Source organism: Myotis daubentonii, chromosome 19 (genome assembly GCF_963259705.1).
Source record: "Myotis daubentonii chromosome 19, mMyoDau2.1, whole genome shotgun sequence".
NCBI lineage: Eukaryota > Metazoa > Chordata > Mammalia > Chiroptera > Vespertilionidae > Myotis > Myotis daubentonii.
Genome location: NC_081858.1, coordinates 12,490,731 through 12,509,249, shown reverse-complemented (window position 1 = coordinate 12,509,249; position 18,519 = coordinate 12,490,731). Strand labels below are relative to the sequence as shown.

Below are 18,519 nucleotides of genomic sequence, written 5' to 3'. Positions count from 1 at the left end.
GAGTGCGCGACGCCCGCTAAGTGGGTGCTGAGCCCCAGGGTGTGTCACTGTTTCTGGGATGACAGCTAACCTGACATGCCACGACGAGACAAAGAGCCAAAGCTGGTTCATTCCTCCACGCGAGTCTCTGCAGGGCTTTTGCGGGACCGCAAAGCACGGACCAGGAGCCCGCGGTGGACACCCCTCTGGGGCTGAGCGGACGAGCAGCGGCGCCCCGCTGCTCACGGGGCACCTTTCCCCGCAGCGGACCTACCTGAGCGAGGAGTGAAGCGAGCAGCTCGCGCAGTGGCGCCGGACGCGGAGCATCAGCCGTACGCACCTCGCTCCGCTCGGGCGGTGGGCGGGGCCCGGCCGCGGCCTCTTTTGTGCGGACCACGCCCGCCAGTGGGCGGGGCTTCTGGGCGGGCCCCCACCCACCTGGGTCTCCGGGGCCCAGGCGCCCCCGCGGGCAGGAGAAGCCGCCCCGCTCCCGCAGCTCCCGGCTCCCCGACGCGGGCAGACAGACGCGGGGCTGCGGTCGTCAGAACCACTTTTAATGCGGCTACACGACGAGGGTCCGCAGCGCCTCCTCGGCCGAGCGGCACTGGTTCACCTGGATCTGCACCTCCACCGTCAGGGGCTCGGGGTGGTAGTCGCTCTCGTAGCCTGAGAAGGAGACCAGCAGGGAGTGCGCAGGCCGGGCTCCCGACGCCCGAACGCAAACCCGTCCTCCGCCCCGAGGGCGTCCGCCTCGGACTCGGCCTCCGTGGAAGAGTCACGCTGCACTGGGGACCGCCGCACTGACAAGACTGTGCTATTCTGACGCGAGTATTTGGTAGATATTTTCTTTAAAAAAGTGAATAAAGTAAACCTGGCGCTTCAGGGACAACAACTGAAAGCATTTTGATAAATAAAGTTGTAGCTCTAGAGCTTTCAAATAGAAACCAGAACTTTGGAACATTGTATCTGCCACCATGCACGTTCGTTTTCCAACACTCAGGACTGCTCTCCCGATAGGGGTGGTGACGGGGAACGTGATGTTTTGGAAATTGTGTGAAATGTGTCCACACTTGGGAGGTCGGCATAACTCAGTGATCCAGTTTTTACAAAAACCCAACGTCTGGTGTTGGGAACTGTGCGTGGGGAAGAGCCGTGCAAAATGTAGGGTCGCCCAAAGGATTTTAATGCAGCTGATTGTGAAGACATTCCTTCGCAGGCTCAGCATTCACCTTGAACTGACCCTCACAAACCTACGAGCGGGCATATTTGATGTAATGTCAGAGGAGGGTACCTGCAGTCAACAGAAAACCTACACTACACTCCTCCTTTCCAGGCACATGTCCACGTGAGGCTGGACTTCCTCACACACCTCAGCACTTCCCAGGGACCACAGGGGCAGCCCTGTGTTGCCACCATCCTCCGTTAAGCCAGGTGTTAAAGAGATTTGCAAAAATGTAAACAAAATCCTGAGCTTAGAATCCTGAGAGAAGAACCACCAAATAAGACGAGCATAGATAATTTCAAGATCCTCACCCCACAGCTCTATCACCACTCGCAAGTTGAGGTTTGCATGGTCTTGAAGTCCAGCGGTATAAATCCTTTTGTGCGTTTTCTAACCCCCTGCTCCCATGATGTATTTTATTTTTCCTTTGTGCTTTTTCAAAGTTGTTTTGCCGACCCTAGGTCCTTTGCATTTTCATATGCATTTTAGAATCAGATTGCTGATTTCTATTTTTTTTAATCCCTCTAGGATTATGACTGAAATGGCATTGACTCTACAGATCAATTTGAGAAAATCCGACATCTTAACATTCAGTCTCCTAATCCAGGGACAAGTGCACTTACCTTACACTTTTTTTCATTGAGAAAATTCATGCACCAGGTGAGGACACATGAGAAGGGCCTGGCTGTTAACCAGGAAGAGGCCCTTACCTGGCAAGGCTGGCATCTTGTTCTTGGCCTTCCCTGGCTCCAAAGCTGCGAGAAAGAAATGCCTATTTTATGAGCTGCCCGGCTATGGTGCCCGGTTATCGCAGCCCCGATGGGTGAATACAGGTCCTCAGTACAGACTCCCTGCCTCGGTCACTGTCATCGGCTTACCTTTTTTAGTTTTCTTAGTCTTAGAATCCTGAGAGAAGAACCACCAAATAAGACGCTCACAGAGTGGAGGGTGCAGATTCCAGTGCGTCTTGTGGGCGGCTCCCCGCTGCCAGGCCTCTCCTGGCACGGAGGCGGGGCAGGGTCTCCTAGGGAGGAGGGGACCACCTGCCCCCTTGCCCCACGACCCCACTGGCCGTCCTATGCCTTCTGGGGCCTTGCCAACGCTGGGGCTTCTTGAGGGGGCTTGGGGCCTCCTCCCCCAGCCTCCACCCCTACCCTCCCACGACCTGGCCCCACGGGCCTTGCTTCCCAGCACTATTTCTGTGGGGAGGGTGTGGCAGGGGCCCACGGTACCCTGAGAAATGTCAGCCTGTCGGATTCCAAGGTGCGGATCACCCCAAACATGCACAGGGTGGACACGAGTGGATCCCCCGCCAGCAGGGGCTCCAGGACCACCAGGCCGCTGCCCAGCACCCGCAGGATGGGGGGGTCCTGGCGAAACTCCTTAGAGACGCCTCTCTTCTTCTTGGTCCCCTTCTGTTCCTGGGGGGAGAGGCTGGGAGGGTGACAGGGCCCGGCCGGGATGTGCCCAGTGCCCATGGCCACTGCCCAGGGCCAGGGCTACCTTCTTCTCTTTCTCCCCTTTGGCGGCCTTGTCTTTCCCATCTTTCCCTTTCTTGTCTTTCTCCTCTTTCTCTTTCTCCTCTTTCTCTTTCTTCTCTTTCTCCTTCTCCCCTTTTCCCTTGGCAGGCGAGGGACTGTCGACAGGAGGTGGCACCACGGGCCAGGAGAGAATCTAGGGGACAGCAAGGCGGCCGCGCGGGAACACTGGCCACGCTGGGGCCGGCTGGGGTCTTTCTGGAAAGGAGCTGAGACGACGCAAACAGGGGAGCTGGGCCGGACAGAAAATGCACAGGAAGGGGCACCGGCCTCCGGGGGGACCCACCTTCTCCTCCACGATGGTCACGGTTGTCCCCGCCAGCAGGAAGGCCTTGAGCGGCACCAGGTCCCGGATAGTGTGCTGCATCTCATAGTTGCAGGGGATGACGTCAGCCCAGGGCTTGCGGACGGTGCTGAAGAGGACTGTCCTGGGGTGGGGGTGGGGGACACCCAGGCGTCATCGCAGGCCAGGGACAAGGCTGCGGGCACCGCAAGGAGATGGCGGGGGGCAGGGGGCGACCCCCACCAGGCAAGCGGGGGGCCAAGAGCAGGAAGGGACCGGCACCGGGAGGAAGTGGGGGCGCACTCTGCATGGGGGCTTCCCTTAAGGGGTGACTGTGGATGGAAGGAAACCAGGAACAAAGCAGAACTTTTAAAAACTTCAGCAAATCCTGGGCCAGCCTGGCTCAGTGGCTGAGCATCAACCTATGAACCTGGAGGTCACGGTTCGATTCCCAGTCAGGGTACAGGCCTGGGCTGCAGGCTCAATCCCCAGTGTGGGGCCTGCAGGAGGCAGCCGATTGATGGTTCTCTCTCATCACTGATGTTTCTCTCTCCCTTCCTCTCTCTGAAATCAATAAAACATATATGTGTGTGCGCGCGCACACACACACACACACACACATATGATAAAGTTATGGACTGAAATACAGTAGACGTTAAGTCCAATGAAGCAATTCAGCCCAGAGCTTGAAACCTGTGAGGTAACTGTGCAAAGACACATGCCAGAAGGGAAATGCCGAAATGGAGGAAAGGTGGCAATAACTGATCTTAAAGATTAGTGCTACCGACAGACAGACTCTGACAAACGTCAACCGTACTCGCAGGGGAACCCATTCGTGCGCGCCCACTCCTGCTAAAGCCTGGGAGCGCCGGCGGCAGGACAACAGCCACCTGCCCAGCGCCAGTCTGCGCCCCTCCCGGGCAGCGGCCTTCCACCTGCCGCCAGTCCCACCTTCATCCTTGCTCCTCGCTGTCGCGGGGCAGGGACCCCCCGCCCCCCACTTCCCGGGGTGAGACTCCATTATCCCCCCCCACACACACCCAAGGGCCAGCGCCCACGGCCGCCCACGGGCGCCTGTTCAGGGTCGTCCAGGACGCTCCGCAGCGCAGGGGATGCCTTAGGTGGTGGGATTATTTGTGGCTCTTACTTGTTTTTACGAATCTTCCCCAAAATTACAACAAGGACCGTGGAACAGGCTGGGACCCTGTGTCCCGCCAGCGGGGCCGCCAGCCCGGAGGGTGACCCCACCCCCCAACACTGAGCGAGAACCGACTCCGTCCGCACAAGATTCTTCATCGGAAAGGCCTTCCGCCCCAGGGACACGGCGACACGGGCTGGCAGGTCCCCGGGGTCGGAGCCAGATCAGCTCTGGGCGAAGCGCAGCGCTGTCACTCAGGGGTCCGGCTGGCGCCCCCCAGCCCCGGGCGGCCCGGCCCCTTACCCCGGCGACGGGCAGAGCCGCACGTCTATTCTCGGCCGCAGCTGCGCCAGCTCCTCCGCGGAGCCCAAGGAGCCCGGCAGCGACAGCGACCCGCCCGACACCCCCGACTCCTCCAGCTCCACCGACTGCGACGCGGACGAGGGCGCGGACTCGGCGGAGTCTTCCGCCTCCTCGGGGGTGTCGGAAGCCGCGGGGCGGGCGGGGGCGGCGGGAGCGACAGGGGCGACGGGGGCGACGGGGGCGACGGGGCCGGTGGGGGCGGCGAGGGCGGCCGGGGCCTCTTCGGGGGCCTCGTTCTCGCTGGGGGTGGGCTTGACGATCTGCGGGGTGGAGGGAGCCCGTCTGCGCCGCGTGAACCACACCCCTCCGCCTCCCTGGGGGCGCTGCCGGGGCTGGGAGGCGGGGTGGGGGAGATTGCCTGGAGAAATTGGGGTGCCCCCTGGTTCAGGGACAGAAGGGTGAGCCGCTGGGAGTGACTCCAACGGGAGGAAAGCGGCAGAGGGAAACCCCGTGGGCCCAGAGCGGCCCCCCGCCCAGGACCCGCCGGGCGCACCTCGGCCAGGACCCCTCCGTATTCGCTCCCTTCGCCCTCCTCGTCCTCCACGAAGTCGTAGGTCACGTAGTAGCTGTAGGTGATGAAGGGCCCCTGGGGCCCCGGCTCCGGGTCCAGGACCGAGGAGTCCAGAACCCCCCTGATGTTTCCAATCGTCACCACGAACTGCGCCTCGCGCGCCAGGACGTCTGCAGGGGGAACGGGCAGGCGTGAGGCGCGCGGGGTGGAAGCGGGAGGACAGACGGGGGCTGGGTCCCAGCGCGGCCAAGTGCAAACAGGTCCCCTTCGGTGAGACCCCCTTAGGCCTGGTCCCCGACCTGTGCGATGGGACCCACAGCAGCGGCTCTGCCGCAGGCCGCTCCCAGGTAAGAAGGCGCGGCCTGGGCAGGGCCTGCCGGAGGTGCCCTCTGGCATCAGTGTCTGTCGCCTCGACCTTGAGAAGCCTGTGCAGCTGGTGGCAGGGCCGCCAGGGGGTGATCTCAAGCCACCACGGAAGGGAAGAGGCTTTGCCGAGGGAGGGAGGGGACCCAGGAGCCCCAGCCTCCCTCCCCTGGTCCCCAAATCCCAGGCACCGGGTCAGATCTGGGAGAGACGTCTCACACCAGCCAGGGAGCTTGGGGACGGACACCCAGCAGCCCGGGCGGGCGGCTCCCTCACCCGCTTTGTAGCGGAGCCCCTGGAACTGGTGCTTCTCGCTGGAAGACACGGTGATGTCGTCCAGCACGCAGAGCCGGGCCAGGCTGTCGATGGTGAAGCCGCGGTAGTAGGGCACCAGGGCCAGCGGGTTGCCCTGCAGGACCAGCAGCCGTAGGCGCTGCAGGGTGCTGAGGCTGCCCACCAGGCCCTGCAGGTCTGTCAGGTCGTTGAAGCCCAGGTCCAGAGACACCAGGTTGGGCCTGGAAGGCGAGCAGAGGGGTGGGGACAGGCCTGCCGTCCAGCTCGCCCCAGCACCCCACGCCCAGCACAGCCAGGAGGCCTGAGCCTGCTGTCCAGCCCGCCCCAGCACCCCACGCCCAGGACGGCCAGGAGGCCTGAGCCTGCCGTCCAGCCCGCCACAGCACCCCACGCCCAGGACGGCCAGGAGGCCTGAGCCTGCCGTCCAGCCCGCCCCAGCACCCCACGCCCAGGACGGCCAGGAGGCCTGAGCCTGCCGTCCAGCCCGCCCCAGCACCCCACGCCCAGGACGGCCAGGAGGCCTGAGCCTGCCGTCCAGCCCGCCCCAGCACCCCACGCCCAGGACGGCCAGGAGGCCTGAGCCTGCCGTCCAGCCCGCCCCAGCACCCCACGCCCAGCACAGCCAGGAGGCCTGAGCCTGCCGTCCAGCCCGCCCCAGCACCCCACGCCCAGGACAGCCAGGAGGCCTGAGCCTGCCGTCCAGCCCGCCCCAGCACCCCAAGCCCAGCACAGCCAGGAGGCCTGAGCCTGCTGTCCAGCCCGCCCCAGCACCCCACGCCCAGGACAGCCAGGAGGCCTGAGCCTGCCGTCCAGCCCGCCCCAGCACCCCACGCCCAGGACGGCCAGGAGGCCTGAGCCTGCCGTCCAGCCCGCCCCAGCACCCCACGCCCAGGACGGCCAGGAGGCCTGAGCCTGCCGTCCAGCCCGCCCCAGCACCCCACGCCCAGCACAGCCAGGAGGCCTGAGCCTGCCGTCCAGCCCGCCCCAGCACCCCACGCCCAGGACAGCCAGGAGGCCTGAGCCTGCCGTCCAGCCCGCCCCAGCACCCCAAGCCCAGCACAGCCAGGAGGCCTGAGCCTGCTGTCCAGCCCGCCCCAGCACCCCACGCCCAGGACAGCCAGGAGGCCTGAGCCTGCCCGTCAAGACGACATGCCTTGGGCAGCCCTCGAACCAAGTTAGCGCTCCCCCCCACCCCCCAGGGAAGCCTCTCTCCATGGTCCTGCCCGACAAGGCGGGCCTTGTCACCTCCCGCCTCTGCCCGACTCCTATGGACACACAGCCTCCTCTAGGTTAATCATCTCGGTGTCTCTCGTGGAACCATGTAGTGTTGTGCATCTAGAAGGCTCTCTCTCTTTGTTGTTAATCCTCACTCGAGGATATTTTTCCATTGATTTTTGGAGAGTGGAAGGGAAGAGGAGAGACAGAGGGAGAAATATCAATGTTGGAGAGACACATCGATGGGTGGCCTCCTGCATGTGACCCAACCAGAGCCGGGGATTGCGCCTGCAACCGAGGTACGTGCCCTTGACCAGAACTGAACCTGAAGCCCGACACTCTGTCCACGGAGCCAGACCAGCCGGGGCACCTAGAAGGTTTTTGACAAAGACTGACCAGCTGTCAGGGCCGTGGGAGGGAAGCCCCTGTGGGAGGAGCCATGGGGGGGGAGTGTCAGGTAACATGGGGACCTGGGGAGGGAACACAGGGGCCTGGAAGCTGGAGGACACTATCCAAACCCAGACAGGCAACTAATCACAGGAAGCCCTGTGGTTCGTCTCCTGGGCCGTGGGTGCAGAAGAACCTGCCAGTGAGGGCGGAGGCTGGGCGGAGGGCCAGGCCGGGGGCACGGTGGTTTCCTCACCGCCAGGCAGACTAGAAAGCAAACTGACTTCAGCTCTGAGAACAGAGGCGAGATGAACACAGGGAGTCACCTCCTCAGCCCCATCTCTCACGATCACCTGCCGCCTCCCTCCTTTTATGGCCCGTCCTGTCCTGCCCAGGATGCCGCCGGCCAGCCATGGGAAACACGCTGACTTCACCCCCAGCAGCCTTTCAACAGAACCAGGGGAGCGTCAGCAAGGGAGTCACACCTTCCCTTTCATTTCAAAACAGTGAAAGGGAGGTTTATAGGTTTTCCTGAAATCTACACTCAGTGTTAAACAGGTTACCCAGGTTACGGTAAGTCTTATTTTCCACATAAGAGGTGGGAAAGCCTGGTCCTCTGTCCGTGGTACAAGTCTGAAGCCCAAGTGCACGTCTCTCTCCTGGGCCACGTCCCTGACGTGATGCTGTGGTCGGCGGAAGGAGGATCAGAATCGTGGCCTCTGACCTCATCGTCCGTGGGTGCAGGGTTTCGGGTTTCCCACTTTCCACCCACCAAGGACACAAAGTCAAACCAAGAGTTCCCAGCTCAGGACGATTTTGTCCCCGCTGACCTTCGGCCCTATCTGGACACGGCGGCTGTCACACTGGTGTGGGGCGGGTGCTACTGGCATCCACTGGGTAGAGGCCAGGGGTGCTGCTCAGCTTCCCGCAGAACCCAGGACAGCCCACACGAAGAATTTTCCAGCCCAAATGCCCACAGTGCCTTGGTCTCCAGAGCTGGCTCTAAAGCCTGGCACCCAAGCAAAGGCCTGACCTCCTCCCACCACCTCTCGGTGTCCTTTCCTGGCCTCTGTGGGTTGTTTTTTTGTGTTTTAAATTGAATCAGAGAAAGAAGTTTTATGTCTGGAGCCAGCAGCCAACCAGGAGTTATTACAAAAAAGAGGAAAGCTGGGTCCCTTTCAGCGTCCAAATCTAATGCTTTCTCCCTTTTCTGCTTCTAGCTGGGGGCTCCGGAGTTACCAGTGTTGGGAGGTGATGTACATGCTTTGCAGGGGGCCCAGAAGCTTGTTGTGGCCCAACCCCAAGTGCTGGAGGCCTGGTGGAGGGTGAGCACACAGACACTTCATACTGGTGATGATGTTGCCGTAGAGCTCCAGCACCTGCAGAGGCGGGAAGGGCACCTGTGAGCCCAGCACCACCCGTGCACCCCGTCCTTCCGCCCCAGCACCACCCGTGCATCCCTTCCTTTCACCCGAGCACCACCCGTGCACCCCGTCCTTCCGCCCGAGCACCACCCGTGCACCCCGTCCTTCCGCCCGAGCACCACCCGTGCACCCCGTCCTTCCGCCCGAGCACCACCCGTGCACCCCGTCCTTCCGCCCGAGCACCACCCGTGCACCCCGTCCTTCCGCCCGAGCACCACCCGTGCACCCCGTCCTTCCGCCCGAGCACCACCCGTGCACCCCGTCCTTCCGTCCGAGCACCACCCGTGCACCCCGTCCTTCTGCCCCAGCACCACCCGTGCACCCCTTCCTTTGGCCCTGAGCACCACCCGTGCACCCCGTCCTTCCGCCTCAGCACCACCCGTGCACCCCGTCCTTCCGCCTGAGCACCACCCGTGCACCCCGTCCTTCCGCCTCAGCACCACCCGTGCACCCCTTCCTTTGGCCCTGAGCACCACCCGTGCACCCCTTCCTTTGGCCCTGAGCACCACCCGTCCACTCCATCCTTCCAGTCCCGGAAACTCTGCAGACGATGCACCAATCCGCCATGCCACGTCTCCCTGTCCCCCTGACCCCCTTATGAAAGCCCGGGAAGAAAATATTCCTGCAGCAAGAAGCATGGGGAAGGAAACTTTAAAATTTGGAATGGGAGGTGATATGGGAGCGCGTGGGAGGGGACATGCACAGCACTTGGCCACGTGTCTCTGTGTAACCCACGCCCCCATTCTTTCGAAAGTGCTGACTCTAACATGGATCTTACAGATAAACAGCATGTTTGTATAATGATTCTAGGAACTAACTTCAAAAGAAGCCGACTCTGACCTTCAGGCGTTCCAGCTCGGGGAGATTTGCTGACCTTCCACCTTAGAGCCATGATGACGCACATCAGGCCATCCCTTGACCAGTGTGGACATCCTATCCGAATGGACCGTGCAGGTCTGCACGTAGAGAACTTTTCACCCCCACCCCCCATCTCTCTGTTCTGCTTTCCCTCTCTCCTTATAAAAACCCCTGCCTGCACCGAGATGTTGAAATGGGCTTTGTGACGGGAGTCCCCCATCTCCTCAGGCTGCTGGTTCTTGAATAAACCTACTTTCCTTCCACCAGCCCGTGTCTCTTCTTTTATTTTTAAAAAATTACTGTCCCTCGCCGGTTTTGCTCAGTGGATAGAGCGCCGGCCTGCGGACCAAAGGGTCCCAGGTTTGATTCCAGTCAAGGACATGTACCTTGGTTGCAGGCTCCTTCCCAGCCCAGGCCCTGGTCAGGGCTTGTGCAGGAGGCAACCAATCGATGTGTCTCTCCCACATTGATGTTTCTCTCTGTCTTTCCCTCTCTAAAAAGGCAATGGAAAAATATCCTCAGATGAGGATAAAAAAATAAATTATTGATTTTAGAGAGAGAAAGGAAGGGGGAGAGAGAAGCATCAATTTATTGTTCCACTTATTGATGCATTCATTGGTTGCTTCTTGTATGTGCCCTGACCGGGGACCGAACCCGCAACCTTGGTGTATCAGGATGACACTCTAAGCAGCTAAGCTACCCGGCCAGGACCCCTGTTTCTTAATTATTGGATTTTGAGCAGCAGGCAGCCCAACTGGTTCAGTATCATCTGGGAAAGCCAGAGGGGCCCTGGGTGGAAAACAGTGAGTTCTTGTATTTCACCTCCAAGATCTCACCTGGTGTTTTCTTGAGCATGGCCCTTTTGATTTAAAATCGAGACCATTTTTGCCCAACCAGCATGGTTCAGTTGAGTGTCATGCCATGTACCAAGAGGCCACAGGTTTGATTCCCTGTTAGGGCACATGCCTGGGTTGTGGGCTTGACCCCCCAGTAGGGGGCGTGCAGGAGGCAGCTGATCAATGATTCTATCTCATCACTGATGTTTCTATCTCTCTCTCCCTTCCTTTCTCTGAAATCAGTGAAAACATATTTAAAATAATATTTTTAAAAATTGAGACCATTTTTGAAGGAATTGAGAAATACAAATTGGTAGTAACAAAATAGTAACCACATAAGGAAGATAGTTAATAATATTGTAATAACCAAGTATGCGGCCAGGTGGGCACTGGAAATACCAGGGGGACCACTTTGTAAAATATATGATTGATTAACCACTATGTTGTACACCTGAAACTAATACAAAATATTGAAGGTAAACTGTAATTGAAAAGTAAAATTTAAATTAAAATGAGATAAAATTGAGACCATTTTGATATGCTGAGCTTAAGACTCACGATAAAGCCTAGCCTCCCTTTCTTTTTAAACTATCTTATTGTGGTAAAATATATTTAACGTAATTTGCCATTTTAACCATAAAATTCAGTGGCATTAAGTACATTCACATTGTTGTACAACCATCATTACTATCTATTTCCGAATGTTTTCATCACCCCAAACAGAAGCTCTGTGCCCATTAAGCTACAACTCCCCATTGTCCCCCCCCCCCCCCCCCGCTGCCCCTGGTAACCTCTCCTGTGCTTTCTGTCTATGGATTCTTCTCTTCTGTATCATGGAGGTAGAATCATCTAACATGTGGCCTTTTGTGGCTAGCCTTTGTCATTCAGCATAATGTTTCAGTTTCCTCCTTGGCCATGGTCACTCCTTTTTATGACTGAATAATATTCCAGTGGAGGGAGAGGAGAGGCCACACTGTGTTTACCCACCCACCTGCTGACACACTGGGGTGGTCTCCACCCTTTGGCTCTCATGAATGCTGCTGCTAAGAACATTGGTGAATAAGAATTTGAGCCCTAGCCGGTTTGGCTCAGTGGATGGAGCGTTGGCCCACGAACTGAAGGGTCCTGGGTTTGACTCCGGTCAAGGGCATGTACCTTGGTTGCAGGTTCCCCAATCCTGGTTGGGTATGTACAGGAGGCAACCAATTGATGTTTCTCTCTGTCTCTTCCTCTCCCTTTCACTCTCTCTAAAAATCAATGGGAAAATATCCTGGGGTGAAGATTAACAAAAAAAAAAAAAAAAGGAGGAGGAGGAGGAGGAGGGGGAGGAGGGGAAGGAAGGAGGAGAGGAAGGGGAAGAGGAAGAGGAAGAGGAAGAGGAAGAAGAATCTGAGTCCCTGCCTTCAAATCTCTCAGCCCACACCTAGGAAGGGAATTGCTGCATCTGTGGAAATTACACTTTTGAGGAATCTGAGCCACCTCAGAAAAGCCACAGTGCCAGGACTTTTGTGTATGGGGCAGGGCAGGCTCCTTTACCTTGAGAGTTGGTGGCAGATTGAAGGCATCGATCTCCATGATTTGATTGGCACTCAGTACCAACTCTTCAAGCTTTGGGAATTTCAGGAGGTCTTTATCCACCAGGCTCACCTGGGAAGGAAGGGAAGGAAGCTAAGAGCTCAGCTGGAGCAGAAACCTGTGGATGTGAGGACGGCACCACTTAACCAGCTGCACAGAGCCCCCTCCCAGCACCCACCCTTCTGCTCTTAGAGCCTATCCTGCCTCATCTGCCAGGATGCAGGCGTGTCGGGCGTGGTGGGGACCCTCACCTCTTCCACCCTCACCCCTCCTCTGACTGTGGATGCCTACAGTGTCCAGCTCAGTGTCCTGTGTCCCTCCCCTGTTGGACGGTAAGCTCTGAGGGCAGGAAGTCCATCTTTGCTGTGCACCCTGGAGCCACGGTGAACCCTAAGGTCTTTAGAAGTCACTGGTGTTCCCACAGCGGGGTCAGAGCTGCCGAGCCTGCCCGACTCCTCAGCTCCCTGTGGCCTCAGACACTAGGGGACCTTCCTGGCTAGGCCTCTTCTCTGGGGTGACTGACATGCCAGCTTGCCTAGGAGCGAGGGGTTCCAGGGACATGAAAATTTCTGCGTTAACACTGTGCCAGTCCCAGGCAAACAGGTTGCTCTCCCTCCTCATCCCCCAAGCACTGTGCCATTCAGTTTCTCTAGGGAAGGAGGAGCAAATGGGGAGTCCTGGGCTGTGTAGCCATGCAAGCTTTGGGCTCTGTTATCGATATAAGCAAAGAGGGCTTTTTAGAGACAGGAATTACTATAGTACTATGCCCCTCCCCTGACCCTGGGCCCCACAACTGAAATGAAGTAAAACCAATATAAACACTTGGAAGGTTTCTACTAGGACCCAGAAGGGTGGACTGCAGGGCGCTCCAGAAATCAACTAAGACCCACAGTGGACTTCAGCGGGGGTGAAGGAAGGAGGCATACAACACAGAACAGGGGAGCAGCTGGCTCTGTGGGGTGGGCCAGCCAGTGAGATTAATCAGGAGGGCAGAGCTATCCCCATCCCCACCCCCACACACTTCACACCCCGTCTTATCACTAGGTGCTGGAAGGAGGGTGGTCTCCTGCGTCCCCTCTGTCCCCTCTGTATGCCAGCGTGCAGGTGCCAGGTGCCAGCACTCACCTCTTTGTCCACCACCTGGAGGGACCTGAAATAGGAGTACAGGAAGTCCTCTTTGAGCATCTGGGGCTTCCGGATGGCCAGCTGCCTCAGGAACAGGTCCTCAGCACTGGAGCCCTCCAGCAGAGCCCAGGGCGACTGCGGGCTGCAGACCAGGCCCAGCAGGTCCTCCACGGTCTCCTCCGCGGGGCCCCCAGCCTCCTCCTCTCTGGGGACCAACTCCCGCCACGTCCGCCAAGTTTGAGGAAGAAATCTCGACTTATTCTGCAGGGGTGGGGTTGGGGGGGTGGGGGAGATATGGAGAATTTCTCTAGTTGTGACTCGCTCCTCTCAAGGATCCGAAACTCGCGGAATTGAACAGATTGTAAGACAGGACAATCAGGGGTAAAGAGTTTAGAAGTTTAGACAACGAGTAATCGATACTTTTGACTGATTATCAGCCATGGGACAGACAAGGGAAACTAAAAAAATAGTAAAAAGCTCCATTCCCGCCTTTAGGAGTTGCTCTTGGGCTGGGAACCCGGAAGATGCAGGTGGAAGTGATTAAACATTTAAGGAAGCAGCAGGTGCAGCAGGCCACCTGTGAGAAGTAATGGTCAATGAGGGACAGGGGGCGAGGCTGAGGGGTAAATTCAGAACATTTAGGTGCTGTCAGGAGAAGATGAACGAATTTGCCCGAGTTTGCTTTCTCCACTCCTCCCCCGCCCCCCAGACTCGATGAAACCCTAAAGCTCAGTACAAGGCCGGGCACACAGTAGGTGCTCAATGTTTGTGGAAAAAATACCGACTCCCCGTCGGCGCTGACCAGTGTGGGGGGCCCAACGTCCCATCGCGGCCACCCCACGGGGACCCTCCCGGACCCAGGCGCCTTCCTGCACATCTGAGGCGCCCGTCTCACGGCCCTGCTCCTCCTCCTGCCCCTCCTCCCCGCCGGGCATCCCGCGGACGTCGCGGCCCCTCTGCTCACAGCGGGGGACCGACTGCTGGCCGTGCTCTCAGGATGAGCTCTTTCCTCAAGAGCAGCCTGGGCTCTTCAGGAGGGAGAGGCCCTGGGGGTCCCTGCCCTCCACCCTGGGGCGGCTCCCGCGGGCCTAGGTGGGGGCCTACTCGGCCCGCCCTTCAGCGTCCCATCCACACCCCGGGGCAGGCAGCTCCCTAAACGCCCAGATCCCAGCCCCCTCTGCCCTACCCCGCCCGGCTCTCAGTCCCGGGGCCCTGGCCGGCCCGTCTCCTCCGACGCCCAGGTCCCCCCAGCCGTCCCGCCTGCGCCCGCACCCAACTGCCTGCGCCGCACGGAAACTCCTGCAGACACAACTTCCGCAGGTGCTCCCGCACCGCAGCGCTCACGGTCCCGCCACCCTCCTCCATAGCCGCGTGGACCCCGCGTCCTGCCGGTTGCTAAGCAACCGCCGGAACGTGCACGTGCTCCAGGCGGCGCAGGCGCTCTGGGAAGCCCAGGACTCGCCCCGGGAGACCCCGGCTCAGCCCCAGGAGAACTGGGTTTTCCCTCCTGACCTCGCCTGTGCTCACGGCTGTAAACCAAGGAAAACAGTACTGGCCCCCCCGCCGCTGGGGTAGTAACTGCTGCGGCTCCCAGCACGCGCCCTGCGCTTCCCTTACGCTACGGATTCTCCTCCAGAGAAAAATGCTCATTATTACCAATACTTGACAGATCCGGAAAGGAGACATTAGCCCAAGGTCAAGCTCAAGATTGTCATCAGGGGATTCCAATGTGACTCCCCTTAACTCCTGACTCGGAGTTTTAATCACAGACCCCTCTTGAGGCTGACCCAATCCCGCTTACCTCTCCATCCTCAGAGCATGGAGCCCACTGCCGGTCACACAGGAGGGGCTCCTGGGCACTGCCTGGTGAAATCCATGGGATAAGATGACTCTGGTTCCTATAATATGGAAACGCAACATCGTTTATGGAGATATAATGGACATACCCTAGAACGCGCTGCTTTCAAGTGTGCAGTTCTGTGGGTGTCAGTGTATTCACAGTGCAACTATCATTCTAATCTAACTTCCAACATTTCCCTCACCCCGAAAGGACATCCCATACGGATTAGGCAACCGACCTCCATTCCCATCTACCCAGCCCCAGCGACCACAATATGCCTCTGTCCCCGTGCATTTACTTCTGACCGCTTCCCATAGTGGGACCCGGTGCCACGATCCATCATCAACCGATAGGCCTTTGATTGTTTTCACTGTCTTCGCTCTGACGAGTAATGCCGCTCTGAACACTCACGTACAGGTTTTCGTGGGAATGCGTGTTGTCATTTTTCTTGGAAGGAATTCCTCTAGGAACGCAATTGATGAGTCCTATGGTATGGATTTGTGATTGGTAAATACTTTCTCCTCTTCTAGGCCTGTCTTTTCTTTCTCTCAATGGTGTCCCTAGAAAGAGCAAAACATGTTTAATGTTGAGAAAGTCCAATTTCCTGACTGTGATCCTTCCCAAAACACCTGCTGTGGTGGCTGCTTTCCTGTAGCGGGACACCTTTCCTATTATTAGAGAAATGCTCCCAAACTAGGAAAATAAATACCCAGAGTCTGTTGCAATATAAACTAATCAGAGAGAGGAATCAAGATTAACTCCCAGGATTTTGATGAAGCAACTGGGTAGTTTCACTTTTTTCTCACTTCTCAAACCACCACCATATGGCTTCCACCCCCACCAGTGTGTTCAAACTTCCCAGTGACCTCATGTTCCCCCGCATGGAGACTCTCCTCAGCCTTTATCTTAACGAACCTCTCCGTAGTTTACGCTGGGGCTGATCACTTCCTCCTTGAAAACCGCTTTCATGTTGTTCCATGACAACATACTTCTCTACGTCTCTTTCTCTCTAGAGCACCTTCTCCGTATTCAGGGCTAAGTCACCTTCCTCTCCCTGTTCTGCTGATGGAGGTGCACCCCTGGGCTCCACACCTGACTTATATCTTATAGGCTTACACTTGTGTGTGTTTTCTTAAGATTTAAAAATATATATATATTTTATACATTTTATTGATTTTTTACAGAGAGGAAGGGAGAGAGATAGAGAGTCAGAAACATCGATGAGAGAGAAACATCAATCAGCTGCCTCCTGCACATCTCCCACTGGGGATGTGCCCGCAACCCAGGTACATGCCCTTGACCGGAATCGAACCTGGGACCTTTCAGTCCGCAAGCCGCCGCTCTATCCACTGAGCCAAACCGGTTTCGGCTTAAAATATATTTGTATTGACTTCTGAGAGGAAGGGAGACAGAGATAGAAACCTCAATTATGGGAGAGAATCATTGATTGGCTGCCTCCTGCACGCCCCACACTGGGGATCCAGCCCACAACCTTGCATCAAACTGTGACCTCCTGGTTCACAGATCAATACTCAACCACTGAGCCATGCCAGCCGGGCATTTAAAAAAGATTTTTAAAAATATTTTTTTAGAGAGAGAGGAAGGGAGAGAGAGAAACATTGATGTGAGCAAAATATTGATAGGCTGCCCCCTGCAACGCCCTCCACCTAGGATCAAGCAGGCAACCCAGGCATGTGCCCTGATCAGGAATCAAACCTGCAACCCTTCACTGCATGGAATGATGCTCAACCAACTGAGTCACACCAGCCAGGGCAACTATTGGCTCTTTGTTGCTGCTGTAGAAAATGCAGTCACTTAGCAGCTTAAAACCACAAAGTTACTGCCTCACAGTTTCTGTGGGTCAGAAGTCCAGACGGTGTAACTGGGTTCCCTGCTCGGCATCTTATCAGGCTAAATTGAAGTTATCACCTGAGGCTGTGGTTCTCAGCTACAGCCCAGGGTCATCTTCCACACTCACTAGTCATTGGCCAAATTCATTTTCTTCTCATGCTTTCCACTTGGCTCCCTCCATTTTCAAGCGAGCAATGGCAGTTGAATCTTTCTCATGCTTTGAGTCTCTCTGACTTTCTCTTCTGACTTCCTCTTTGTTTTTAAGGGCTCCTGTGCCTACATTGGATCCACCTGGTAATCATCTAGCTTAAGATAAACTGATTAGTAACTGTAATTACATCTGCAAAGTCTTTCTGCCATGTAATGTAACATAATTATGAGAGTAAATACCGGAGAGTGAAAGTCACAGGGGCAAAATTCTGCTTACCATGGACTTTGCTAGAGGATTTTACATAAATTCTTGGGGTGAAAAAAATATTGTGACAGTTTGTGAAGTGAGGTAAAAGTGAGCATAGATTGCTCTGTCAAGAAGCTTGGATAAGGAGAGAAAAGAGACCAGTCGCAGATGGAAGGAGACTTGGGATTAAGGTGAAAGGGGGTTTGTAGCTGTCTCTTTGTTGTGCATTTTCAGTTCTATGGACTGCCTTGGCTTGACCTCAGTTCTGCACTCTTAACTCCAATCCAACCGCTGACTAGACATTGAATAGATTCTCATTGCGCATCTCAAACTTGACACATTCCAAATAGAACTCTTGGTTTCCCCTCTCTAGTCTTCTTTTCCCTCACTGCACATCAACCACCTAATTGCTTTATCAAAATTCACAGAGTCATCCTTGATTCCTGTCTTTGATTCCTCTCCACATTATTCCATTGGCTGGTTCTGTAGACTCCATCTCCATCCACTCTATCCTGGTCCAAGCCGCCCTCATCTCTCACCTGCACGGCTGCTGACCCTCCTAATTGGTCTCTCTGCTTCCACATTGGATTCCCGAAAATCCATTCTCCACTCAGCAGCCTATCTTTTTTCTTAAAGTAAGCCAGACCCTGTATTTCCCTACCTACAGCCATTCAATGGTGCATCACACCTGGAATGAAACCCAACTTCTTTATCCTCATAAGACCCCTGTGACTTGCCCTCTGCCCCCCTTCCCACCACCCTCCTCTTCTCTCACTTTGTTCCAGCTGCCACGAGCTGCTTCCTGTCCTTAGTCACAGCAAGCTCATTTCTGCCTGAGGACTTGCATGCGAGGGTTCCCTCTGCCAGCACGGCTTCCTCAGGTCTTCCCACAACAGGTCCTTCTCATCTTTCAGGTTTCGGCTCAGAGAGACTTTTCCTGGTCACCTGTCATTCTCTATCCCAACACCTTGATTTTCATAGTTCTTATGACCTGACGTTTTTTTGTTTATTAACATTGTGCCCCTTGCCCAGGAGAATGCCAGCTCTGCGAGGGCAGGGACCTTGTTGAACTTCTTTGCTAGAAGAGCGCCTGGTCGAAAGTGGCACTCAAACTACGCATAAGTGATTTCAACAAATGACTCCCGAGCACAGATTCCGGTTCCTGGGCCTGCACTTGCAAAGTACAATGATGCTCAAGACCACGCAGAGGTGAGATACGGTCTTGGACATGCCACAGTCACAGTGGTTATCAGGTTCTGAGAGGCTGGCAGGGGCATGCTTCAGAAATCTACAAAGATAATGCACTTTGCAAGCATGTTC

The 18,519-nt window shown here is 56.6% G+C and overlaps 1 protein-coding gene across 3 annotated transcripts; it reads right to left on the bottom strand.

The window, feature by feature from the left end:
• Positions 1-263: 263 nt before the first annotated feature.
• On the bottom strand, positions 264-12,058 carry LRRC43 (leucine rich repeat containing 43). 3 transcript variants are annotated; one of them, XM_059676319.1, is made up of 11 exons: positions 11,948-12,058; positions 8,533-8,672; positions 5,674-5,912; positions 4,892-5,204; positions 4,464-4,814; positions 3,026-3,167; positions 2,705-2,875; positions 2,434-2,622; positions 2,080-2,107; positions 1,912-1,956; positions 264-645 (listed from the first exon to the last, which is right to left on the bottom strand). In XM_059676319.1, the coding sequence occupies exons 1-11, from the start codon at positions 11,984-11,986 to the stop codon at positions 542-544; spliced, it is 1,761 nt and encodes a 586-aa protein (XP_059532302.1). In that variant the 5' UTR covers positions 11,987-12,058; the 3' UTR covers positions 264-541. The 3 variants fall into 3 exon arrangements, with proteins under 3 accessions (XP_059532302.1, XP_059532301.1, XP_059532300.1); XM_059676318.1 differs by lacking the exon at positions 2,080-2,107 and having other exon boundaries at positions 519-645; positions 4,464-4,783; positions 5,017-5,204; positions 11,948-12,047; XM_059676317.1 differs by lacking the exons at positions 264-645; positions 2,080-2,107 and having other exon boundaries at positions 731-1,956; positions 4,464-4,783; positions 5,017-5,204; positions 11,948-12,047.
• Between the last annotated feature and the right edge of the window lie 6,461 nt (positions 12,059-18,519).

Excerpts from the sequence above, each read along its gene's own strand:
- LRRC43 (XM_059676319.1), bottom strand. The coding sequence starts at position 11,986 with ATGGAGATCGATGCCTTCAATCTGCCACCAACTCTCAAG. Across the intron at positions 2,108-2,433 it reads ACAGGCTGACATTTCTCAGG|GATTCTAAGACTAAGAAAAC; the intron begins GTACCGTGGGCC and ends TTCTTCTCTCAG. Across the intron at positions 646-1,911 it reads CAAGATGCCAGCCTTGCCAG|GCTACGAGAGCGACTACCAC; the intron begins GTAAGGGCCTCT and ends TCTCCTTCTCAG.